General features: G+C 40.2%; 1 protein-coding gene across 1 annotated transcript in view; it reads left to right on the top strand.

The window, feature by feature from the left end:
* Nucleotides 1–1,151: 1,151 nt before the first annotated feature.
* KCNIP1 (potassium voltage-gated channel interacting protein 1) overlaps nucleotides 1,152–21,863 on the top strand; it is a 692,067-nt gene continuing 671,355 nt past the window's right edge. The window contains exon 1 of the mRNA XM_075209806.1: nucleotides 1,152–1,627. Within this exon, the coding sequence (XP_075065907.1) occupies nucleotides 1,537–1,627 (91 nt within the window). The 5' untranslated portion in view covers nucleotides 1,152–1,536. The remainder of the gene's footprint in view (nucleotides 1,628–21,863) is intronic.

Below are 21,863 nucleotides of genomic sequence, written 5' to 3'. Positions count from 1 at the left end.
GTGCCATCTATCCAAACTTCCCCCGGGTGGCAGACCCTCTCTCCTCTGAAGCTACCAACAAGGCAGCGGTCTTGGGTTACTGTCACTCTGCTTTTGGCAGACACACAGTTCCCCAAAACCTGGACAGGTAGATAAGAACAAATTTAGTACTCCAGGGAACGATTGTCACTTGCCCATCTCATGGCAGAGATGTAAATCTCAGCGTCAGCCTAACATGTATATACAAGATAAGAAAGCCATGCTACCCGACATATTAACACTTAAAAATACAATATATACAAGTTTAAACATGATTGACAAATATGGGGAGCCAGAGGGCTAGAAAATGTATACGTTTTTATAGCCCACACTTTGTGAGAAAAAAAGAGTAGACTGGTTGAGGTGATATTAATACCTCAATTCATCACAACTTGCACCAGCTACAGGGCAGGTGTAAGCGCTGACTGATAGTGATGACTGACATATGCATGCCAGAACATGTGATTGCTAGTAAGAGAAAGTATAGAAGTGCATTTTATGTGCAGTATGCATTGAGTTGTTAATTTATTTGAAAGAATAATAATCTAAAAAAAAATTTCATGCGTTCTGATGGGACTTTATATTGCACATACGCATTTGCATATCCTGCAGTGTGTCCTGTCTGTTTGCATACGGCAAGTACTGTATAGCCCAGATATGCTTATACTCATATTGAAATGCAAGCGTTTCTTGAGATGTGCATTTACTTGAATATGGGTGGACGGGCGTTACATCAGATTTTTTTAAGTGCAATTTGCGTTCATATTGAGTTCAGAGAGGATTTAGACCCTATTTAATCAATGGAAATCTGATAAAAAATTTCTTACTGCTTTTAAACAATAAAATCCTATATTATTATCCATCTCCTAACATGCAGAAAGTAAAATTGTGTATACTTTTTTACTGCAGTTATGTAAAATAATAAAACAAAAATATTCTAGCCCTTTAAATGCAGATATCAACCATCAGTGCTCAATCTGTGAGCTGCTTTATGTATTTCTGTGCACAGTAACGCGCATATCTCACTTTTCCCTCACAGAAAAGGACGTAGGCAAAACGATGGATCTTAAATAGACGCACACTGTCTGCTGCGGTCGTCACCAGCATCCTTATGACTCCTGCATTAATTGCTGCATTACTACTGCCCGGTTAGACAGACTCTCATTCCTCTCAACTCCACTGCTCTTTACTGAGTCTCCCGGAGTGCTACAATTTATCAACTTCTATTCATGACACCCCAGAGCCACAGGACATGAAATATTGTGATTCCATTCATACAGTGTATGCAAAAAAAAAAGGAATGAAAACGCATTCAGGACGGAGATACCTAGCCATAGCTTAAAAAGCACATTTAAAGGGAACATCACAGATTAATAGAAATTTTGATCTGTTCAACCCCAGATGAAAACCATCAGCATTGTTTTATAATTTGAGTAGTTTTCTCTCTGTTTAAAAGTTTTGTAAAGTCTTCTCTATTTACTGACACCGGCTTCAGGAAGATCCAGGACTGCAGAGATCATGAGTGGCAGCTGTTCTAGGAGATGTAAGCATGGACTCTTTCGTTGTTTCCAGACCCTTTATAAGCTCCTGACAGGTACTCTCCATAAAGGTAAGACACGGTGTCCCTTCTTTTATCATGCTGGTTTCGGAGCTATACAGAACGCAGGTACAGTTATGCAGAATGAGTATCAAGGAAGTTCTTGTGTATGTTACTATATTGGTCTGTAGATTGAGGCAAACGTGGTGCACTGCTTGCGTTGTAGCAGTGAAGATGGTGATATTTATCGGTGTTGTCGCTGACTTTGGCATATCTGGTGCAATGTTGTCCTGCACCAACCTTGCTTTAGTAAAGAATTACTCAGGTGTATACTGTTGTTAGACATGAATCTCTGAGGCAGTTACTATTGGATTTAAGTCACAGAAAGCAGATGCACAGCCTGCGCTGTGGGCTATGACATTTGTTCTGAAATGAAATGGTTGGAGTGCTGTTAGAAGCATTGGGATATCATTTCATCTGCTGCTGATATCTTTTCTATGAAATACAATGACATTGTTCCAGATAGAAAATGAAGTTCTGCCTGGCATGTCCTTGCTGACCTGAAATTTTATGATTAGCTCAGACTTCAATTGCTGGATGCTTATGACTAGTGAGATAGATGGTTAAGGTTAACGATTCATTTAATGATGTGTCTAGCTAATTGCATTTTAAAGGTACAGTGGTGTCGATTGCACCGTTCAGCATGAGAAAGTACATATATTAATTAGTTCATAGAATTGTTTCCACCTACTGTGTTTTGTGTAGCACTTTGCAATGCCTACAAATGTCACATTATTACTATGACTATTACCATCATATCATAGCTCTCCGTATCTGTTACTGTTTGTCTTGTATTATAAAATTAAATATATGGTAGAATGCCAATAATAACTATGCTGGCTTGTTAAAATATACATTAATAAAACATAAAGCATGCTGCCATAAATGTGTGCAAAATCTGTTTTTTTATATGAATCTTATCTGCAAACATAATTTTAAAACATTTTCACATAATTTATTTTAAACTAATACATGTTCATTTATACTTATACTTGATTGAATCTGCTTATCATGTATAACCACTTAATTGAATAAGTTGCTAACTACAGGCATGTGAACATTTCATCATTCTGCAAATAGTTTATTTTATTTTGGTCAAGTTTGCCTTCAGTTGGATGCTGGAGTCATCATTTTAAGTTGTAGGGTTTTCTGAAGAAAATATGTTGGCAGTTCCAATCATACATATTAAATGAGTACAGTTGAAATTCCCCATCATGGTTTCACTTATCTTGAAATTCATCTCCACTCTTGTGTCTATTCACTTGATAATCTATATTTATTTAATGGGTTCAAATTTCAGTGTATATAGCATACTCCTGTAGAACAGAATTGATAGATACTTGCTGAATACTCTTAGACCTCATACTTACTGGCGTTGTTAAAATGCGCTTTACAAGTTTTTAACATTTGTGAGGCCATGTACCTTCCGGGAATTCATGTGCTAGTAGAAAGGCTATTAAAATGCTCCAAAAAAACTTGATTCGCACGTCATGTGTATTTTTCCTAGAATTAATAGGCTTTCCGATGCAAGTAAAAATGGCAATGGGTATGGTAAATCTAGAAATAATGTTTTTTGCACATTTTAAAAAGATGTGTAACTAAAATATATCAATAGGTATGAGGTCTTATACGCTTGTAAACAAGTATGGCACTAGAAATCTGTGTTAACTACGCAGTGGAGTTTTTACTTCAGTTGCCTTCCATTGTACTGCAGTAGTGTGTTTTTGAAAAGCCACTTTTTTAATTCCTGTGCCCTCCGGTGTTTTAAGGCATTAGAAATCCTATTAACGTTCAAACGTGTTTTAGATGCGTTTCTATAAGCATATTTACTAGCATTGAAAATAAACTTATAAAACGCCAATGAATATGTGACCCAAGCTGTCTTATGTAATAATTTGAAATTGCAATAATAATCCATTATATAAATAAATATATATATCTATATATATCTATATATATCTATATATATATATATATATATATATATATATATATATACTAGGGATGTGCACCGGCGACTTTTGAGGTCTCGTGTTTTGTGTTTTGGATCCGGATTTTCGTTATTTTTGAGGTTCGGATTTGTCTCGCAAAACACTTGACGAAAGGTCTCGGTTCGGATTTAAGGTATTGGATTCGGATTTTTTTTGAAAAAAACATAAAAAGTTTAAAAATCAAGTTTTTGGGCTTATTTTCACTCCTAGGCTATTATTAACCTCAATAACATTCAATAACAAGCATTTCCACTAATTTACAGTGTATTCTGAACACCTCACAATATAGTTATTAGTCCAAAACGTTGCAACAAGGTATCTTTCTGGACTGCGTAGAGGAGTGGGTCACCACAATATATATTAAAAACCCTGAACTTTTATGATTCGCACCAATAATTGTACCTGGACTGCGTAGAGGAGTGGGTCACCACAATATATTAAAAACCCTGAACTTTTATGAATCGCACCAATAAATGTACCTGGACTGCGTAGAGGAGTGGGTCACCACAATATATATAATAAGAAAACCATCAACTGGTTTGATTCGCACCAATAAATGTACCTGGACTGCGTAGAGGAGTGGGTCACCACAATATATTAAAAACCCTGAACTTTTATGAATCGCACCAATAAATGTACCTGGACTGCGTAGAGGAGTGGGTCACCACAATATATATAATAAGAAAACCATCAACTTGTTTGATTCGCACCAATAAATGTACCTGGACTGCGTAGAGGAGTGGGTCACCACAATATCTTAAAAACCCTGAACTTTTATGAATCGCACCAATAAATGTACCTGGACTGCGTAGAGGAGTGGGTCACCACAATATATATAATAAGAAAACCATCAACTTGTTTGATTCGCACCAATAAATGTACCTGGACTGCGTAGAGGAGTGGGTCACCACAATATATTAAAAACCCTGAACTTTTATGAATCGCACCAATAAATGTACCTGGACTGCGTAGAGGAGTGGGTCACCACAATATATATAATAAGAAAACCATCAACTGGTTTGATTCGCACCAATAAATGTACCTGGACTGCGTAGAGGAGTGGGTCACCACAATATATTAAAAACCCTGAACTTTTATGAATCGCACCAATAAATGTACCTGGACTGCGTAGAGGAGTGGGTCACCACAATATATATAATAAGAAAACCATCAACTTGTTTGATTCGCACCAATAAATGTACCTGGACTGCGTAGAGGAGTGGGTCACCACAATATCTTAAAAACCCTGAACTTTTATGAATCGCACCAATAAATGTACCTGGACTGCGTAGAGGAGTGGGTCACCACAATATATATAATAAGAAAACCATCAACTTGTTTGATTCGCACCAATAAATGTACCTGGACTGCGTAGAGGAGTGGGTCACCACAATATATTAAAAACCCTGAACTTTTATGAATCGCACCAATAAATGTACCTGGACTGCGTAGAGGAGTGGGTCACCACAATATCTTAAAAACCCTGAACTTTTATGAATCGCACCAATAAATGTACCTGGACTGCGTAGAGGAGTGGGTCACCACAATATATATAATAAGAAAACCATCAACTTGTTTGATTCGCACCAATAAATGTACCTGGACTGCGTAGAGGAGTGGGTCACCACAATATATATAATAAGAAAACCATCAACTTGTTTGATTCGCACCAATAAATGTACCTGGACTGCGTAGAGGAGTGGGCACTGGGCACCACAATAAAATATATAAAAAACCTTCAACAGGTCTGCATTACACTACACATACGGCTGCTCCTCCATCCTCTCCATCATATACATGTTGGAGTTTTAGCATGTGACAACCTCTTGTTTTTGATAATGTCAGTGCATTTTGAATATTTTTCAATTTGCCCCACACCACTGAATGTACTTTATCTATGATACGCATCTATCTATCTTGACTGCGTAGTGTGGTGGCCCCGGTACACAATTTGGTACCGGGGCCACAATAAAATAAATACACCCTCCACGTGTCAGAATTCCACCAAACAAGTATCTGGACTGCGTAGTGGGGTGGCCCCGGTACCCAACTTGATACCGGGGCCACAATAAAATAAATACACCCTCCACGTGTCAGAATTCCACCAAACAAGTATCTGGACTGCGTAGTGGGGTGGCCCCGGTACCCAATTTGATACCGGGGCCACAATACCTCCTCAAAACATGCTCCAGACAATTCGTCATTGACAGACCCCAGACAGACAGGGTCGTAGTGTTATTGTTTGACTTTGTAAACCCAAAAAAATGTCCCTGTTGCACTTGCACATAGTCGTGCAATCAAGACTGACTTTTTCATTTAAAGGCACGATCTTTCAAGTGTAGTGTTTGTAAGTCTAAGTCATATTATACTTTTGGTAAAATTGGTTTTTTTTGTTCCTCTTTATGGTAATTAATTAGTAATAGAATTAAAGTAGGAAATAGAATTAAATAGAATTAAAGTAGGAAATAGAGTGGTATAGAGTTGTAGTGTGGTATAGATAGAGTGGTCCACACAATATAATAATAAAACCCTCAACTGGTCTGAATTCCACCAAACAAGTATCTTGACTGCGTAGTGTGGTGGCCCCGGTACACAATTTGGTACCGAGGCCACAATATAATTTAAAAACCCTCCACGTGTCGGAATTCCACCAAACAAGTATCTGGACTGCGTAGTGGGGTGGCCCCGGTACCCAACTTGATACCGGGGCCACATTACCTCCTCCAATTTCCAAGTGTAGTGTTTATAACATCTTAACACTACACTAATTCTAGCACGTCAAAACCTCTTGTTTTAAATAATGACAGGGCATTTAACTTTTGATTTAATTTATTGAATTTGTTGGCATTTTCTTTTACTTTTTGAACATGGCAAACGACTGTTGAATGGTCACATAATGCCAAAAAAAAAGGTGCAAGATGGAATTGTCCTTGGGCCCTCCCACCCACCCTTATGTTGTTGAAATAGGACATGCACACTTTAACAAACCAATCATTTCAGCGACAGGGCCTACCAAACAACTGTGGCTGAAATGATTGGTTTGTTTGGGCCCCCACACCAATAAAACAATTCATCTCTCCCTGTACAAACTAAACAGGCTCTACTGAGGAAAGATGTCGTCCTTATCCTCAACCTCTGATTCCTCTCCCCCTACAGTGTGTACTTCCTCCTCCTCACACATTATCAATTCGTCCCCGCTGGACTCCACAACCACAGTCCCTCTGTACTGTCTGGAGGGCAGTGCTGTACTTCATTGAGGAATTGATTATTCATTTTTATAAACATCATTTTTTCAACGTTGTGAGGAAGCAACCTCCTTCGCCGCTCACTGACCAGGTTCCCCGCTGCACTAAAAACTCTTTCCGAGTACACACTGGAGGGGGGACAACTCAGTTAAAAAATAGAGCCAGTTTGTACAGGGGCTTCCAAACTGCCTTTTGGAGTTCTACCACGTCACTACCTCTAGTTAATTTAGATTGCAAGGCTTGTAAATATAAATACTTTGAAGATAAAAAAAAGCAGGCTGCACAGACTGTGGAGCTAGAAAGTGAAATTAAATGGACCACGTTACTTTGGTGGCTATCTATGCCCCCCCCCCCCCCCGCCCTACACTTGTAGTTGAATATAAATAAAGCAGCCTGCATAGACTGTAGAACTAGCAATTCAAATATACAAAGAAATGGACAAAGGCAGTTTGGTATCTGTCTGCATCAGATCCCCTCTCCACTAGGAGTAAAACAGAAAACTTTTCAGCCGTTATATAATCTAGAATATAAATAGAAATTGAGAAATGCAATTTGGTATCTGTCTGCATCATAATCATCAACATCCTCCTCAGCGCCAGCTACATCAATATCCTCCTCCCAGTGCACAACATTCACACCTTCATTAGCCAAATCTGTAACTGGACTGTGGGTGATCCTTCCAGCATATGCAGAGGGCGTGCTGCAAATGCTGGATGGAGTCACCTCTTCCCGTACAGTGATGGGAAGGTCAGGGTTCACAACCAACAACACCCTTGGACTCGCCTTGGGGATTTGTGATGTCATCTGTTTAGAAGGCAGAGTTCTTTGCTGTTTTGTTGTTGTTGCTGACAGCATAACTCTCTTAAATTTTTTGTAGGGGGGGGGAGGAGGGCTTTGATCCTTGGGTGAAGTTGGACCACTAGTCATGAACACGGGACAGGGCCTAAGCCGTTCCTTGCCACTACTTGTCGTAATTGGCATATTGCCAACTTTACGTTTCTCCTCAGATGATTTTAAGTTTCTTTTTTTGCTGTTTTTTGAGAACTTGGGCTTTTTGGATTTTACATGCCCTGTACTAGGAGATTGGGCATCGTGCTTGCCAGACGACGTTGATGGCATTTCATCGTCTATGTCATGACTAGTGGCAGCAGCTTCAGCATTAGGAGGAAGTGGGTCTTGATCTTTCCCTACTTTATCCTCCAAATTTTTGCTCTCCATTATATGTAGCACAAGATACTGCAGAATGTGTGAACTTGGTAATATTGCAGTACCAATGGACTTATAATGCTGGATTGGTTTTGCAAATTTGGTTATAATTATTATATATTTTATTTTTTTTTTAATTTTTTATTTTTTTTTACTTTTTTTTTATTTTTTACAAACTTGGGAATAATGGGGAAATAACTATGCCCTTAGAAGCACAGAGCACAGGACACAGCACCACTGGACTGAACAGGACACGGCACAGGACCCAGCAGCACTACGGAACTCAGCAGGACAGAGCACAGGACACAGCACCACTGGACTGATACTGCAGAATGTGTAAACTTTGTAATATTGCAGTACCACTGGACTTTTACTGCTGAATGTGTGAACTTGGTAATATTGCAGTACCAATGGGCTTATACTGCAGGATTGGTTGTGAAAATTTTGTGGTAATTAAAAAATATTAAAGTAGTTTTTGGTATTTTATAAAAAAAACTTTTTTTTATTTTTTTAAACACAGGGGAATATTGGGGAAATAACTATGCCCTTAGAAGCACAGAGCACAGGACACAGCACCACTGGACTGAACAGGACACAGCACAGGACCCAGCAGCACCACTGACCTCAGAAGGACAGAGCACAGCACACAGCACCACTGGACTGATACTGCAGAACACAGCACAGCACAGCACAGCACAGCACTAAACAGCACAGCACTAAACAGCACAGAACTAAACAGCACAGAACTAAACAGCACAGAACTAAACAGCACAGAGGACCACCTAACACACCCTCCCTCTACCCTGATCAATGCCCGAGTGAAGATGGCGGCGACTAGCGGGGAATTTATAGGATCCGAGTATCGCGAGATCCGACAACGGGATTATGAGTCAGAGCCTCAGTTTCACTTTTGAATTTGGCGCCAATACCCGGATCTGTCTCGGATCCGACTCGGATCCGCAACGTTCGGGTGGGCTCGGATTTCAGAAATCCGAGCGCGCTCATCCCTAATATATACACTATATACTATATGCTGTTGGTCTCTGTTATTAGTAATTTGGGCTTATATAGCCTGACACCAATCTCCTTCAATGGTCATGTAGGCAGGACGTTTAGTGCAGTCCATAGGTAAAACATCTCTACCATGATGAAAGCCTCATATTAAATATCTTTAGTTCTCACGTGTGCCCACATTGTTGGCATATACAATTGGTAGTTTGTTATATAAAGTAAATATCACAACTTTGATTTTAGGTTCAGTATCCAGGTAACTTCTGTTATTTGGATACCTTTTATTCTGATATTATAGTACAGTGTTATGCAGTCAACCATTACACGTGCATTTTAAACAATGTTTAATTGATCCTGCTCTGACACATTGTGATTGATGCATCTTAAACATACAGAGCCTATGAGGACTATTAAGAGTGTGTAAGTGGTAATCCTGAAACACCATTCATTACTGTTTATCAGTTTGGGAGTGGATACATTTTGTGTTTAAAACAGGCATATATTAATCAACAGTCTAACACTAAATTTAACTGATTTTGATATAGGAAGATTCTCATTTTATACAGTATGTCTTCACAGTGTTATCAAGGTTTGCTTCAGTAGAACGTCTCTAGGATAATCAATATGTCCTGTTATGAGTTTGCTGAAACAGGACTATAGCACATAGGAGTCAGCAGTAATGATAGGTTTCTATAATACGTAGGAGTCAGCATTGATGACAGGGTTTAGTAGTACAGTGGACCACAGGTAAATGCTTAGAACTGTTGTAACAGATAATGGAAAAACTCTGCTGATGATTTCAATAAACATCTTCCCTGATCACAACATAAATCCTGACTAGTAACAAAAGCCAAGGTGATGAACTGAAGTAGTTTTCAAAATAACACAGTACTGAAATAGTGTAAATGTATATTTGTATTTGTAGTCCAGGTCTAAAGACTTTTTGTTGTTATTTTAACAATTCTAAAGACATTGACAGCTTTATTATCTTATGATAACATACCTTTCCTACTTTTATACATGTATGTTTATTATAGTAAACAAATTCATCTATTTTTACATTTCAAGTAGTGGCCTAGGATTTAAAGAGTACCGCAGGCCATTCTGCAGATGAGGTAAGGTAATAATCTCATTTCATGTGGCACCATTTAAGGGGTTTCACAACTGGGATTTTCACCCTTATGCTCCAAGTCTACATATGTCCACCTAGTATAGGTCTGGCAGTATATCTCTCCTGAAACATTGGACAGTAATGGGATCGCAATCATGTAAACTCACTTGCACAGTCAGTTTACCCCCCTGACAAAGTTCTATATAATGAAACAAGTTGGGGGTTGCCTAACATCATTCACACTTAGGTAACAAATAAAACGTCCATTTATCATGATGTGATCTTCACAGATCACAGATTTCTACATGTTTTGTCATTGTGTTTATCCGCTATGAATCTTTAAATGCACAAGAAGGGTTTTTAAAAATAATGTAACATTAGTGCACAATTATGGAGCAGCACTGTTGTGTGTATAAACGTATATATATATATATATATATATATATATATATATATATATATATATATATATATACAGAGAGAGAGAGAGAGAGAGAGAGAGAGAGGGAGAGACTAAGTAGAATAGATAACACTAGGTATTCTCCTTTGACCTTTGAACAGTTTTTAGATAAGCTGGGATATATATGTATATATATATATATATATATATATATATATATATATATATATATATATATATATCAATATATATACCCAGCTTGACTGAAAACTTTTCAAAGATCAAAAGAGAATGCCTAGTATCGTCTTCTCTCTCTCTCTCACTCTCTCTCTCTCTCTCTCTCTCTCTCTCTCTCTCTCTTTCTCTTTCTCTCTCTCTCTCTCTCTGTATATATATATATATATATATATATATATATATATATATTTATATATATATATATATATATGACATGGATTACTGCTGTGTTTCTTTGACATTAATATATGTTTATATATCCCACCATGCAAGTTTAAAGGATGTGCTGTGGTAAAAGGTAATGTGTTACCTTGTTTATGTTTATGTAAATTTACACTCCTGAGAGGTATGCTGTTTACATTGACATTTACATTTAGCTCTTGACTTGCATAAAAGCTTGTTCACGACCTCATCCACATGATCTCTGAACACTCATAGAAGGAACTCATGTGAAACTCGTAGAAGGAACTCATGTGAAAAATGATCTCTTTGAAAACTCACTTGTGTATGTTGGGGCACAATGATACCCACAGCATTGACAAAACACAAAAATATTTGATGCATGCAGCTGGTTGGACAGTACTGCATGTGTATACTCCAGGCCTTTATGTGTAATAGTCAGGAAAGTTACATCTATTGTATGTGTTTACCAAGGAAAGCCAGCTGAAAATGTTCCCTCCCCATACAATGGAGGCATCCATTTTGTGGACTGAACTAATATGCACCCTATCAATCTGATTAACATTCATGAGACCTGATTTCCATTCATGAGGTATTCTTTCCTAGAGAATACGAGGCTAGATTCTTATGAATATTAGTCCAGTCTACAAAATAGATGTGTAGCCGGTAGGTCCATCTAAACCTTTATTAGACATATATTACTGAAGTAAAAGAGTTGCAAACTTCAACCTTTGCTTTTTGTAGTTGAGTGCTCAAGCTACTGAGGTGTAATACAATTAATGCCAGATGATGGCTACCTGCATTATTTGCTTCCTACCTTTACAATGTTAGAAAACAGCAAATCAATAAAGTCTGTTAAATTCTAAACTCACTTTGCAAAGGTTTATATGAGTAAAATAATCTTATATACTTCTAAAATAACTGAAGCATTTAGAATGGGGTCATAAACCTATTTATGGGCTAGGTGGTAAATTAGGCAGATTTGCATGTAAAAATATGCTAAGCAAATGGAAAAATCCTGCTTCTATGATGCATTGATGGCTGTACTTAGTGATAAGAGCTGCACTTCAGTGATGACATCACTTCTTAGGTAATGGCTATAATAAATATTACAACCTGTAGGCAGTCATGATACCAAATATATCTTATTATTATTTCTGATGTATATTATTTTATCTTACGTGTCACTTATGAGTGTATATCAATGTGCGCATTCTTTCTTCAACACAATTACTGACGTTTGCATTTCCATAATACTACAAATGTCCTTACATTTTATACTTTAGTATTTTCCTTCATTAGATACGTGAATCTTAATAAAGAAGGTAATAGTAATTATTGCACTTTACCTGTACTCTGCTTAACATATAGGAACTACTGTATATTGACATCTTCAGGATTTAACTCATTCCCCAGCATGTGCCTTCATTATAGTCCCATTTCTCTTTTTAACTAGAATGAGTATTGATTTTCCTAGTCATACAAACACTGAGGCATTATAAACCATATTGTCTTGTTTAAAACAAAGCACATATCACAGTAAGCAATAAAAAAAAATGGCTAGAATCAGAATTTTGTTAATTCCCCTTGTACAAATATATCTCTATCTATCTATCTATAAATATACACACACACACACACACAGTATCAGTATATATATATATATATATATATATATATATATATTGTATTTTATTTTATTGTCTACCACATACTTGCCAACTCTCCCTGAATGTCAGGGAGACTCCCTGAAATAGGGGTGGTCTCCCTCACTCCCTGAAGAGTCTGGCATTCTCCCTGAGCCAGTACAAGATGTGGTTGGCTTCGTCATCTGTGGCATGATGACACAGTTCAGAAATTGTGTCCTATGTCCATGTATTGATGCCTATGGAGGTGGCCATTTTAATGGAGACCAATATTTAATTAAAGACTGATAGGTAAGATAACATGACTTCAGTATTGGAGACTGAAATGTAAAAGACACTTCAGTCTCTAGAGATTCATTAGCTGATTTTCTTTAACGCACAGTTGCCTACTCTCCCAGAATGTCCGGGAGACTCCCACATTTCTGGGAGACCTCCCGGTTCTCGCCCCCGCAATTGATAAGTGGCAGGGGCGGGGCTTAATGACTCAAATATTGCATACTTTTAGCCCCACCCCCTGCTGTAATTGGCCACAATTTTGACAATCGTTTAGGGGCGGTGTCAAAATGATGTGATTTGTCAAGCCCCACCCCCGCACGCCCACCTTCCCCGGGATCTCCCTTAAGCCAACGAGGAAAAGTTGGCAAGTATGGTCTACCATGTGCAGTTGCAAGTGAGGCACAGAAACAATATAACATAATATGGGCAACCTTATCTGTGGGTGACAAGTCTAGTACTGACCACTCTCTGGTTGCAGGGTATCAGAACAGATGACCTGCTTGTTTGTGCCTTGTCTGATTCAGAACACATGGAACGGGTCATCAATAGACAACACATGTGCTGTAAGCACTTCATGAACCATAATTAGCCATTTGTTTTTAGGTTGATATTAAGTTGCTATCTGTCACTCCTGTCTACACAATGAAGGAGTAAAGTAGGTCTGTTTGGAAACTTCTTTCTGACAATTCACATGAGATGTTCTGTGAGGTCTTTATTCCTTACCTTTGGGTGTATGATGTCCTTAAGCAGATATGTAGTTTGAGATTAAATCTAGTTTACAATGTACCATAAGCACCTACATGAGGACCAGTAGTCCATCTGACTTCATCTGCCTTTATCATTGAAACTTTTGATAGTAATCACTTCTCTTTCTCAGTCAGTGGGTGACACAAATCAAATAAAATATGTGTGTGCAGCAGAATCCTTCAGAAGTAACTGTGCCCATTTCTCATTTTTATGTTTCAGCAGAGCAGATAATTTATGGGGCACTTGTGTGCAGATTTTTGAATTGTGGTTGAAATGCACATCTACAAATATAAAATCAGCCTCTTAAATTGCTGTCTAATATAACATTTGGACCAATTCATTCATTTCAATTATTGTTTTTCTTCTTAACTATGACTTTTTGGACTCTCTTTTATGCATTATAGCTCATGACAGTAACGGGATATCAGAGCTGCCTTTTGAGTTACACAGTACACTGGTCTATGTGCACTTATTTTCAGAAATGTGCCTCGACTGCGAAAAATAGAGAATGCAACTAAATATGAAGGTCACAAGAATATTTGGTCTTGCAAAACGAAATCTTGTGTATTTGTGTGTGAACTTTACACATGGTCATACTTGCCTACTTTCAGTAGGCGACGTCCGGGAGAGGAGCGTGACTAATGGGCGGGAGGGGACTAATGGGCGGGAGTACAATTACATTTTGTCGCGGGGGGCGGGGCTAAAATGAATTGCATCATTTTAACAAGAGAATTCCAGTATGCGGAAGAAATGTCAGCTCTCACGGGAGCCCGGGAGACTGACCCGAAGTTTGGGAGTCTCCCGGACTTTCCAGGAGAGTTGGCAAGTATGCATATGGTATTGCAGATATCCTACATTTTGCATGGATTGCCATGGTCAACAGATATTTGCCATGATTCCATATCATCCTGCTATTGGCTTGTCCACATTCAAACCCTTTTGTAGTGCTAATCAGTGAATGACTCTATATAAACAGACGATAAGTAGGTACATGATGTCACAAAGCAGGAACAACTTCACCACCACAAACGTGCATTTCCCCCACAATTCTTAAAGACTGAACGCCTGATTTTGAGTTAGGAGCAAAAAAAAGGAGCAAATTTGCACCTTGACAAAACCATGTTGCATTAGAGGGGGAGGTAAATTTAAAATGTAGGGACAGATTTATATTTGGGATTCGCCATGCCATAGAGAAGCTTTAATTTCAGTGTAAAAATAAATCAATCAAGCATTTGTGTGCTACATGAAAAAAGTCAGTCTTTTCCTTGCATGTAAAAAAATAAGTCATTTTGTACCCCTTGCATGTAACATGGTTTGTCCAGGTGCAAAATTGCTCCTTTTCTTTGCTTTGCTCCAAACTTAAATCAGGCCCTGAGTTCTCATGTTGCTTAATTACAACACAAAGTACACATTTGTGGTTTATTATTACAGTATAGCATACCGTTTTGATAAGTTATGTCTGTACAAGCTAATGCTTTTTTCCAATCACTTGCATATTTACTGTCATTTTTGTAACGTAGAAGTGCATGCATAATGCAAGAATAAATAAATGGAATGTGATTACTGCTATTGGGAGTGTTAATCACAATCAGCAGTGTGTATCACTGAATTAATTATGTTCAGTTCATAAAAAGGAATTCTGTATATGCAATCTTGTTTCTGTTTTACCTATGGGGTTATAAATGGTGGAGCAGGAGGAAAAAGTTCTAACGAAGTACAATCAGACTCCCACTGCAGACAGGCTAAAGAGTGGAGGTAGAAGAGCAAATATGGAGAGTTAAGGACAAAATAATCAGGGCCAGCGCTGCCATTACACTAATGTGATGCCTTGGGCACCTCCTGGGCTTGTGCCAGCCTGGAGTACAGTGGTTACATAAGTTTGAAATAAATATGTGGGTAAATAAAATGTTGGCCTAGAGGAGACAGAAAGACACAGGGTGATAGAAAAGACAGAATACAGGGAATGTAAAGGGCCCTATTTATTATCCAAGGGTAACACCCTAAATTATTTATTGCTGCTTATCACAGCGAAAGACCTCATAACTTATGAACCAATTTTTCTCAGCCCCCCAGCAGTACAAGCTGGCAGTGACAAGAGGTTTCTTACCACTTTGGCAGCCAGTCCAGGGAGCCTCTGCGCATACATGACCTGGCATTGCTGGTTCATATATATATGTGCATTGGAACTGGAAGCATTTTTTCTTTTGTACTGTCTCTGCTATCGCCATCCTGAGATGCTGATAGTGATAGGAGGACAGTGGCGGTACTTATACCAAGGCTATCCTTGTTAAATAGGCTTACCCATACTTTGCATCTGGAAGCTTCACCGGAAGCCCCTGGCGATCAGAGCCGGATTTAGACCTCATAGGGCCATAGGCAGGATACTGTTTTTGGGCCCCCTCCCTTAACCATCCATAGCACTATATTTTTGCAGCCTACCATATACCTCTATAGTTAAGTAGATGTGAATGCATGTGCCGCCGCGCTGTGGCGGCACGCCGCCAAAGGAGGTGGGGGCGTGGCTTGCATCTTTGGGGGCGTACCTAACATGTGAAAAGAGCAAGGCCACCCTGCTGCAGAAAAAGGCACCCCTAAATAATTACTGAGCAGTCCCGTTTTTTTAAGTAGTTGGGTCAAAACAACCTAATAAATATTGAAGTCAGGGCAGAAATACTTAAGTTGTTTGCAAAAATAATACGCATAAATCCAAGTATGTGCTCTTGTCACTTTTGTCCCTCTATCATCACACTGTGCCCCTTCATTGTCACTTTTGCCCCTTTACAGTATCACATGTGCCCTTTCACCATCACCTCTGTGCCCATCACCATCACCACCTCTGTGCTCATCACCACCTCTGTGCCCCTTCACCATCACCACCTCTGTGCCCATCACCATCACCACTTCTGTGCCCCTTCACCATCACCACCTCTGTGCCAATCACTATCACCACTTCTGTGCCCCTTCACCATCACCACCTCTGTGCCAATCACCATCACCACTTCTGTGCCCCCTTACCATCACCACCTCTGTGCCAATCACCATCACCACATCTGTGCCCCTTCACCATCACCACCTCTGTGCCAATCACCATCACCACCTCTGTGCCCTTCACCATCACCACTTCTGTGCCCTTCACCATCACCACTTCTGTGCCCCTTCACCATCACCACCTCTGTGCCTCTTCACCATCACCACCTCTGTGCCAATCACCATCACCACTTCTGTGCCCCTTCACCATCACCCCCTCTGTGCCTCTTCACCATCACCACCTCTGTGCCAATCACCATTACCACTTCTGTGCCCCTTCACCATCACCACCTCTGTGCCTCTTCACCATCACCACCTCTGTGCCAATCACCATCACCACTTCTGTGCCCCTTCACCATCACACCTCTGTGCCTCTTCACCATCACCACCTCTGTTCCAATCACCATCACCACTTCTGTGCCCCTTCACCATCACCACCTCTGTGCCTCTTCACCATCACCACCTCTGTGCCTCTTCACCATCACCACCTCTGTCCCTCCGTTGTTTTACTTACCTTTCTATTGCCTTTCTTCTCCGGCGCGCTGCTCCTCCTCAGTTAGTCCAAACAGATTAAAAAAAAAAAAGAGTCATGTGATCGTTCGTCGGGTCCCGGCAGTCTCTCCTCCTCTCTCTCTATCACTGAGACACTGAGAGGAGGAGAGGCTGCCGGGACCCGACGAGCGGTCAGCTGACTTGTTTTTTGTTTTTTTTTAAATCTATTTTCTGCCGGTTCTTGTGTATTATGCCGGCGGCCAGAGGAGGATGGCAGGCGGAGGGGAGTGTCCCTCTGCCTTGCCTACCCCGCTCACCGTCAGCTCTGGCAGGACCCCCTGGGTACCGCTGGGCCCTAGGCAGTTGCCTAGGTTGCCTAGCGGTAAATCCGGCCCTGCTGGCGATAGCTGGCTTTAGTCTTTAAACACCTGATATAGGGCTTTTCTCTGTTTTATAAATAGACCCCTAAGCGATCAAAGAGAAAGTATGAGAGAAAAGGAATACAGTTTGTGGAAAGAGTATTGCAGAAACTAGCCTTATGGAGGAAATTACACTGAATGATCATATATGAAGGATATGCCTTCTGTGTAGCAGAATAATAATTGCTTGCTACTAATCTTCACATAATCAGATGTAACATCAATCTCAAACAGCATACATATATTAAGAGTATAATGGCAGTCGCAAGCAACATATAGTATATAAACAATCCTTGTACCTCTGGTACCAGAGAGTCCTCAGAAAGAGTATGTATCCAGTGCCCAAGTCAAAAGGGAAGTCATGCATTAATGAATAGCATAGTTATCCAGAGCCAAGGTCACAACACAGGTAAGCAATCCAAGGGAGGCTTCAGTAGCACAGGGCCAAGAAGTTGAATCAATAAACTGACAGCAGCAGGTATATTGCTCAGCAGAATACAGCACCAGGAATATAGTTTGTCAGAGTACAGCACTCTGGGGTCTATGCATCAAGATAATTTCCACTTAAAAGATGAAGAAACGGCTGTTTCTGCATCTTTTAAGTATATTTGCTATGCATTAACTGCCTAACGTAGGAGATATCACAGAAATCTCCTCCGTTTAGGCTAATACCATGCAGCATTGCAGTCCCCATAGATGTATATGGGGACTGCGATGCTCTGCAATGCATCAAACTTTGCTAAGCTTCTAAGGATGGCGTTACCTGTCATTTCCTATGGGATTCTGCGGAAGCCTCTTTGGCTTTGCAGAATACGATACAAGGTGAGTGCTATGTGGATGCGCACTGCATTTCCTCCTGTTCCTATAAGCAGGAATAAAAAATTCGCTCTAGAGAGGTCACTTCGCCAGGGCTCCCAGAGTAGCCCCTACATGATGCATCTTAGCTGTCATAGGCAAACCGAGGGGGGGTTTCCTAGTGCCTGGAAACCCCCTCCAAGCCTGGGGCACTGTATAATTGAGGTGGCTGGACCCTGCTCCCGCTTCACACGGCTCTGCTTGAAAAGGGAGAGCTGCGTGCACCTAACAGTAGTACACGCAGCATTGCCCATGTATATTATGGGGATAAGAAGAGTTGGAGAGCAGCCAAGCACTGTCTAAAATTATAGCTACTCCACCATGCATGCTGGTCACGCCCACTGGCGGCGTGGTGTGGAAACCCCCCTCTACAAATCCTGCGTTTGCCCCTGGCTGTACATAAATATGCATCACTGCGATGTGCACCAATGCATATTTAGTTGTTCCACATCAAATTGTTGCATAGACCCCCAAGCATATAGTTTTGGCAGGATAAATATGCATATATTATTTATGGTGAATATAGTGAAACCAGGCTCACCGAGGGAACAATGATAATGCTCTGACACCTTAGCAGTGCACAGAGCAGGTTTACATAGGTAAGTAATAGGCTAGGAGGGGATGTGCTTGGTCATATGAACAAGTCTGTAACAGAATGGCTTGCAAGTGCTCCCACTCATGAGTTTCTGGGACGGGAGCAATTGGCATCTGTGGGAGCACAGGTGGATGATGAGGAGGTTACGATGGCAATGCTGCAGTTTATAACACCAGAGTTCGATTTCCTGGTGGTAGCTTTGGAGTCCAACGATACCAAACTAATGACAGAAATCATGAGGGCCAAATGGTGTAAGTGATGCGCAGAAGAAGGTTGACAAACCAAACGAGTCAGTGTTAAATATTGCAGCCAGTCACAAGGAGGACTGATGGTATATGGACTTGGGGGCCACTAGACACTTCAGCTGCAATCAATAGTGATTCACTTTACTGAAATCATATGAACCCATATCTGTAAAAAAGGATTGGAGACAAAGTCCATATTGCCACAAAAGTCAGGACAATCACATTACTCCTAAGCATAAACAGTGACAGTGTCATCACAGACATCCAAGACGTGCTGTATGTACCAGATTTGAGAACCAATCTTGTTGCTATAAGCATCCTAAAAAGCAAAGGTCAAATTTGCAGAGGGCAAATATGTGTGTGATGCAAAATCTAAGAGGGACTGTAATTACGACAGCAACCTGGTGCAACCAACTATATGTCCTAGACACCGAACAGTGTTGTGCAATCCATAGAGCTGTGGCATAAGAATCTGGGTCATCTGGGATATGACAAAATCCACAAATTGGTTGATAGGATGGTGACAGGGATCACTGTGAGTAGTCCTGAGAGACTGGCACGTAAAGGGTAGGCATACCCGTTGTTTCTTTCCAAAGTCAGCAATTAGGGCTGAAGTACCATTACCTCTAGTACATACAGATGGTCCAATGGAGGTGAAATCGGTTAGTGGCTACAGATATTTAATGACACTCATTGATGACACCACAAGGATGACACATGTGTACTTCATTAAAGCTAACAGTGAAATGGTCAACAAAATTGCGGAATACAACAGCTTGGTAGAGAATTAAACGGGTCTAAAATGAAAAATCTTGAAATCCGACAGTGGCGGAGAGTATGACAACAGGATTTTAGCTGAATTCTTGAGAAAATATGACATACAGCAACAACTAACAATTGCCTACACGCCAGAGCAAAATGGTGTCTGTGTGTGAACGAGCATATCGCACAATTGTTGAAAGAGCACGGACTATGTTAAATGATGCAGGTCTGGAGAAAAGTTTTTGGGTGGAAGCAGTGTCCACTGCAGTATACCTCAAAAACCGTGCTCCCACAGCAGCTGTAAAAGATAAAACTTCACTGGAGGTATGGTCCGGAAAAAGTCCAAGTGTCAGTCATCTCTGTGTCTTCGGCTGTAAGGCATATGCACATATTCCTAAAGAATAGCAGAGTGGTCAAACAACAACCACAACAAAAATTTGGTTGTTGTTTATACAGGCAGCAGAAAGCATGTCTGACCCTGAGAGTGTTATTGCAGCGAGCAGGAGTTCTGTAAGGAGTAACAGAGGTCTTCCCCCTACAAGATAATGCAAGGAATTCACTAATATACTCTTCTGTGAACAGCAAAGCATTGAGGAAACAAAATCAATTAGTTTCTGGGAAGAGTGTAAGTCAGTAATAGGTACAGAGCTAGTAGCTTTGGATGACAACCAGACATGGACTGTAGTTGACAGGCCGAGTAACCGTAAAACAATCTAAACCAAGTCGGTCTTTTGCAAAAAAAGATAAATGCAGATGGAACCATTGCTCACCATAAAGCTCACCTTATTGCTGGAGGATATACCCAAAATTCCGGTATTGACTACGGAGAGATCTTATTGCCTGTCGCAAGGTACAGGACCTTAAGTTTAGTTATTGCCATTTCTACACTCCATGATCTATTACTGAATCAACTTGAATTTGACTCAGCATTCCTAAATGGGGAGTTAGTTGAGAAGATTTACATGGAACCAGTGGCGGATCCAGGGGGGGTAGCCCCCTAGCAGGGGCTTGCTGCAGGTGGCTGCACACTATGTGTAGGTCCGTTTGGTAGAGACAGGCAGGGAGAGTGTGCTGCCTGGCTGCTTTGATTGTGTTTTAAAAACAATCAGAGCGGCCGGGGAGCGCACACTCCCTGCCTGTCTCTGACGAACAGACTTGCACACAGTGTGCAGTCGTAGGCAGCCTTAGCTGTCAAAAAGGGGACTAAATCGCCCCCCGATAAAATAATTTTTTAGATCCGCCCCTGCATGGAACCACCTGAACACTATGGTATAATTGTGGTGTGTTCCAAGAGGGAAAGTCTACCTCCTAAAGAAATCCCTATATGGCCTAAAGAAAAGTCGTTGCTTCTGGTATATTAAACTGGATGCTATACTGCTAGAAATGGACTTTATTTGGTCAGAGACTGATTACTGTCTATATAAAAAAAAACTGTAGAAGAAAAATTGTTCATCATAGTGGTATACGTGGATGATCTATTGCTAGTAGGTCAAGAAAAACATAGCACCATTGTAAAGGATCTGATGAAACAAAAATTTACATTGAAAGATCTAGGACTAGGTCCTGAAATTGTTAGGCATGATTGTGAAAGACATACATAGAGGCAATACAAAGTACGGAATGTCTGATGTGAAACCAGTGACTTCACCCCTAGGCAAAAGCTTAAATATGGCCATTGACGGTTATTGGAGATATTGTCTTGACAAATATATAAAAGGACCAGAGGTTTATATCTAATAAGAGGCCTGTTCCTCAAAACAGTTTACAGCCATTATAAGTATACTGCACATACATGCGGTAAAT

Source organism: Mixophyes fleayi, chromosome 4 (assembly GCF_038048845.1).
Source record: "Mixophyes fleayi isolate aMixFle1 chromosome 4, aMixFle1.hap1, whole genome shotgun sequence".
Taxonomy (NCBI): domain Eukaryota; kingdom Metazoa; phylum Chordata; class Amphibia; order Anura; family Limnodynastidae; genus Mixophyes; species Mixophyes fleayi.
This window is presented reverse-complemented; position numbering and strand designations above follow the sequence as displayed.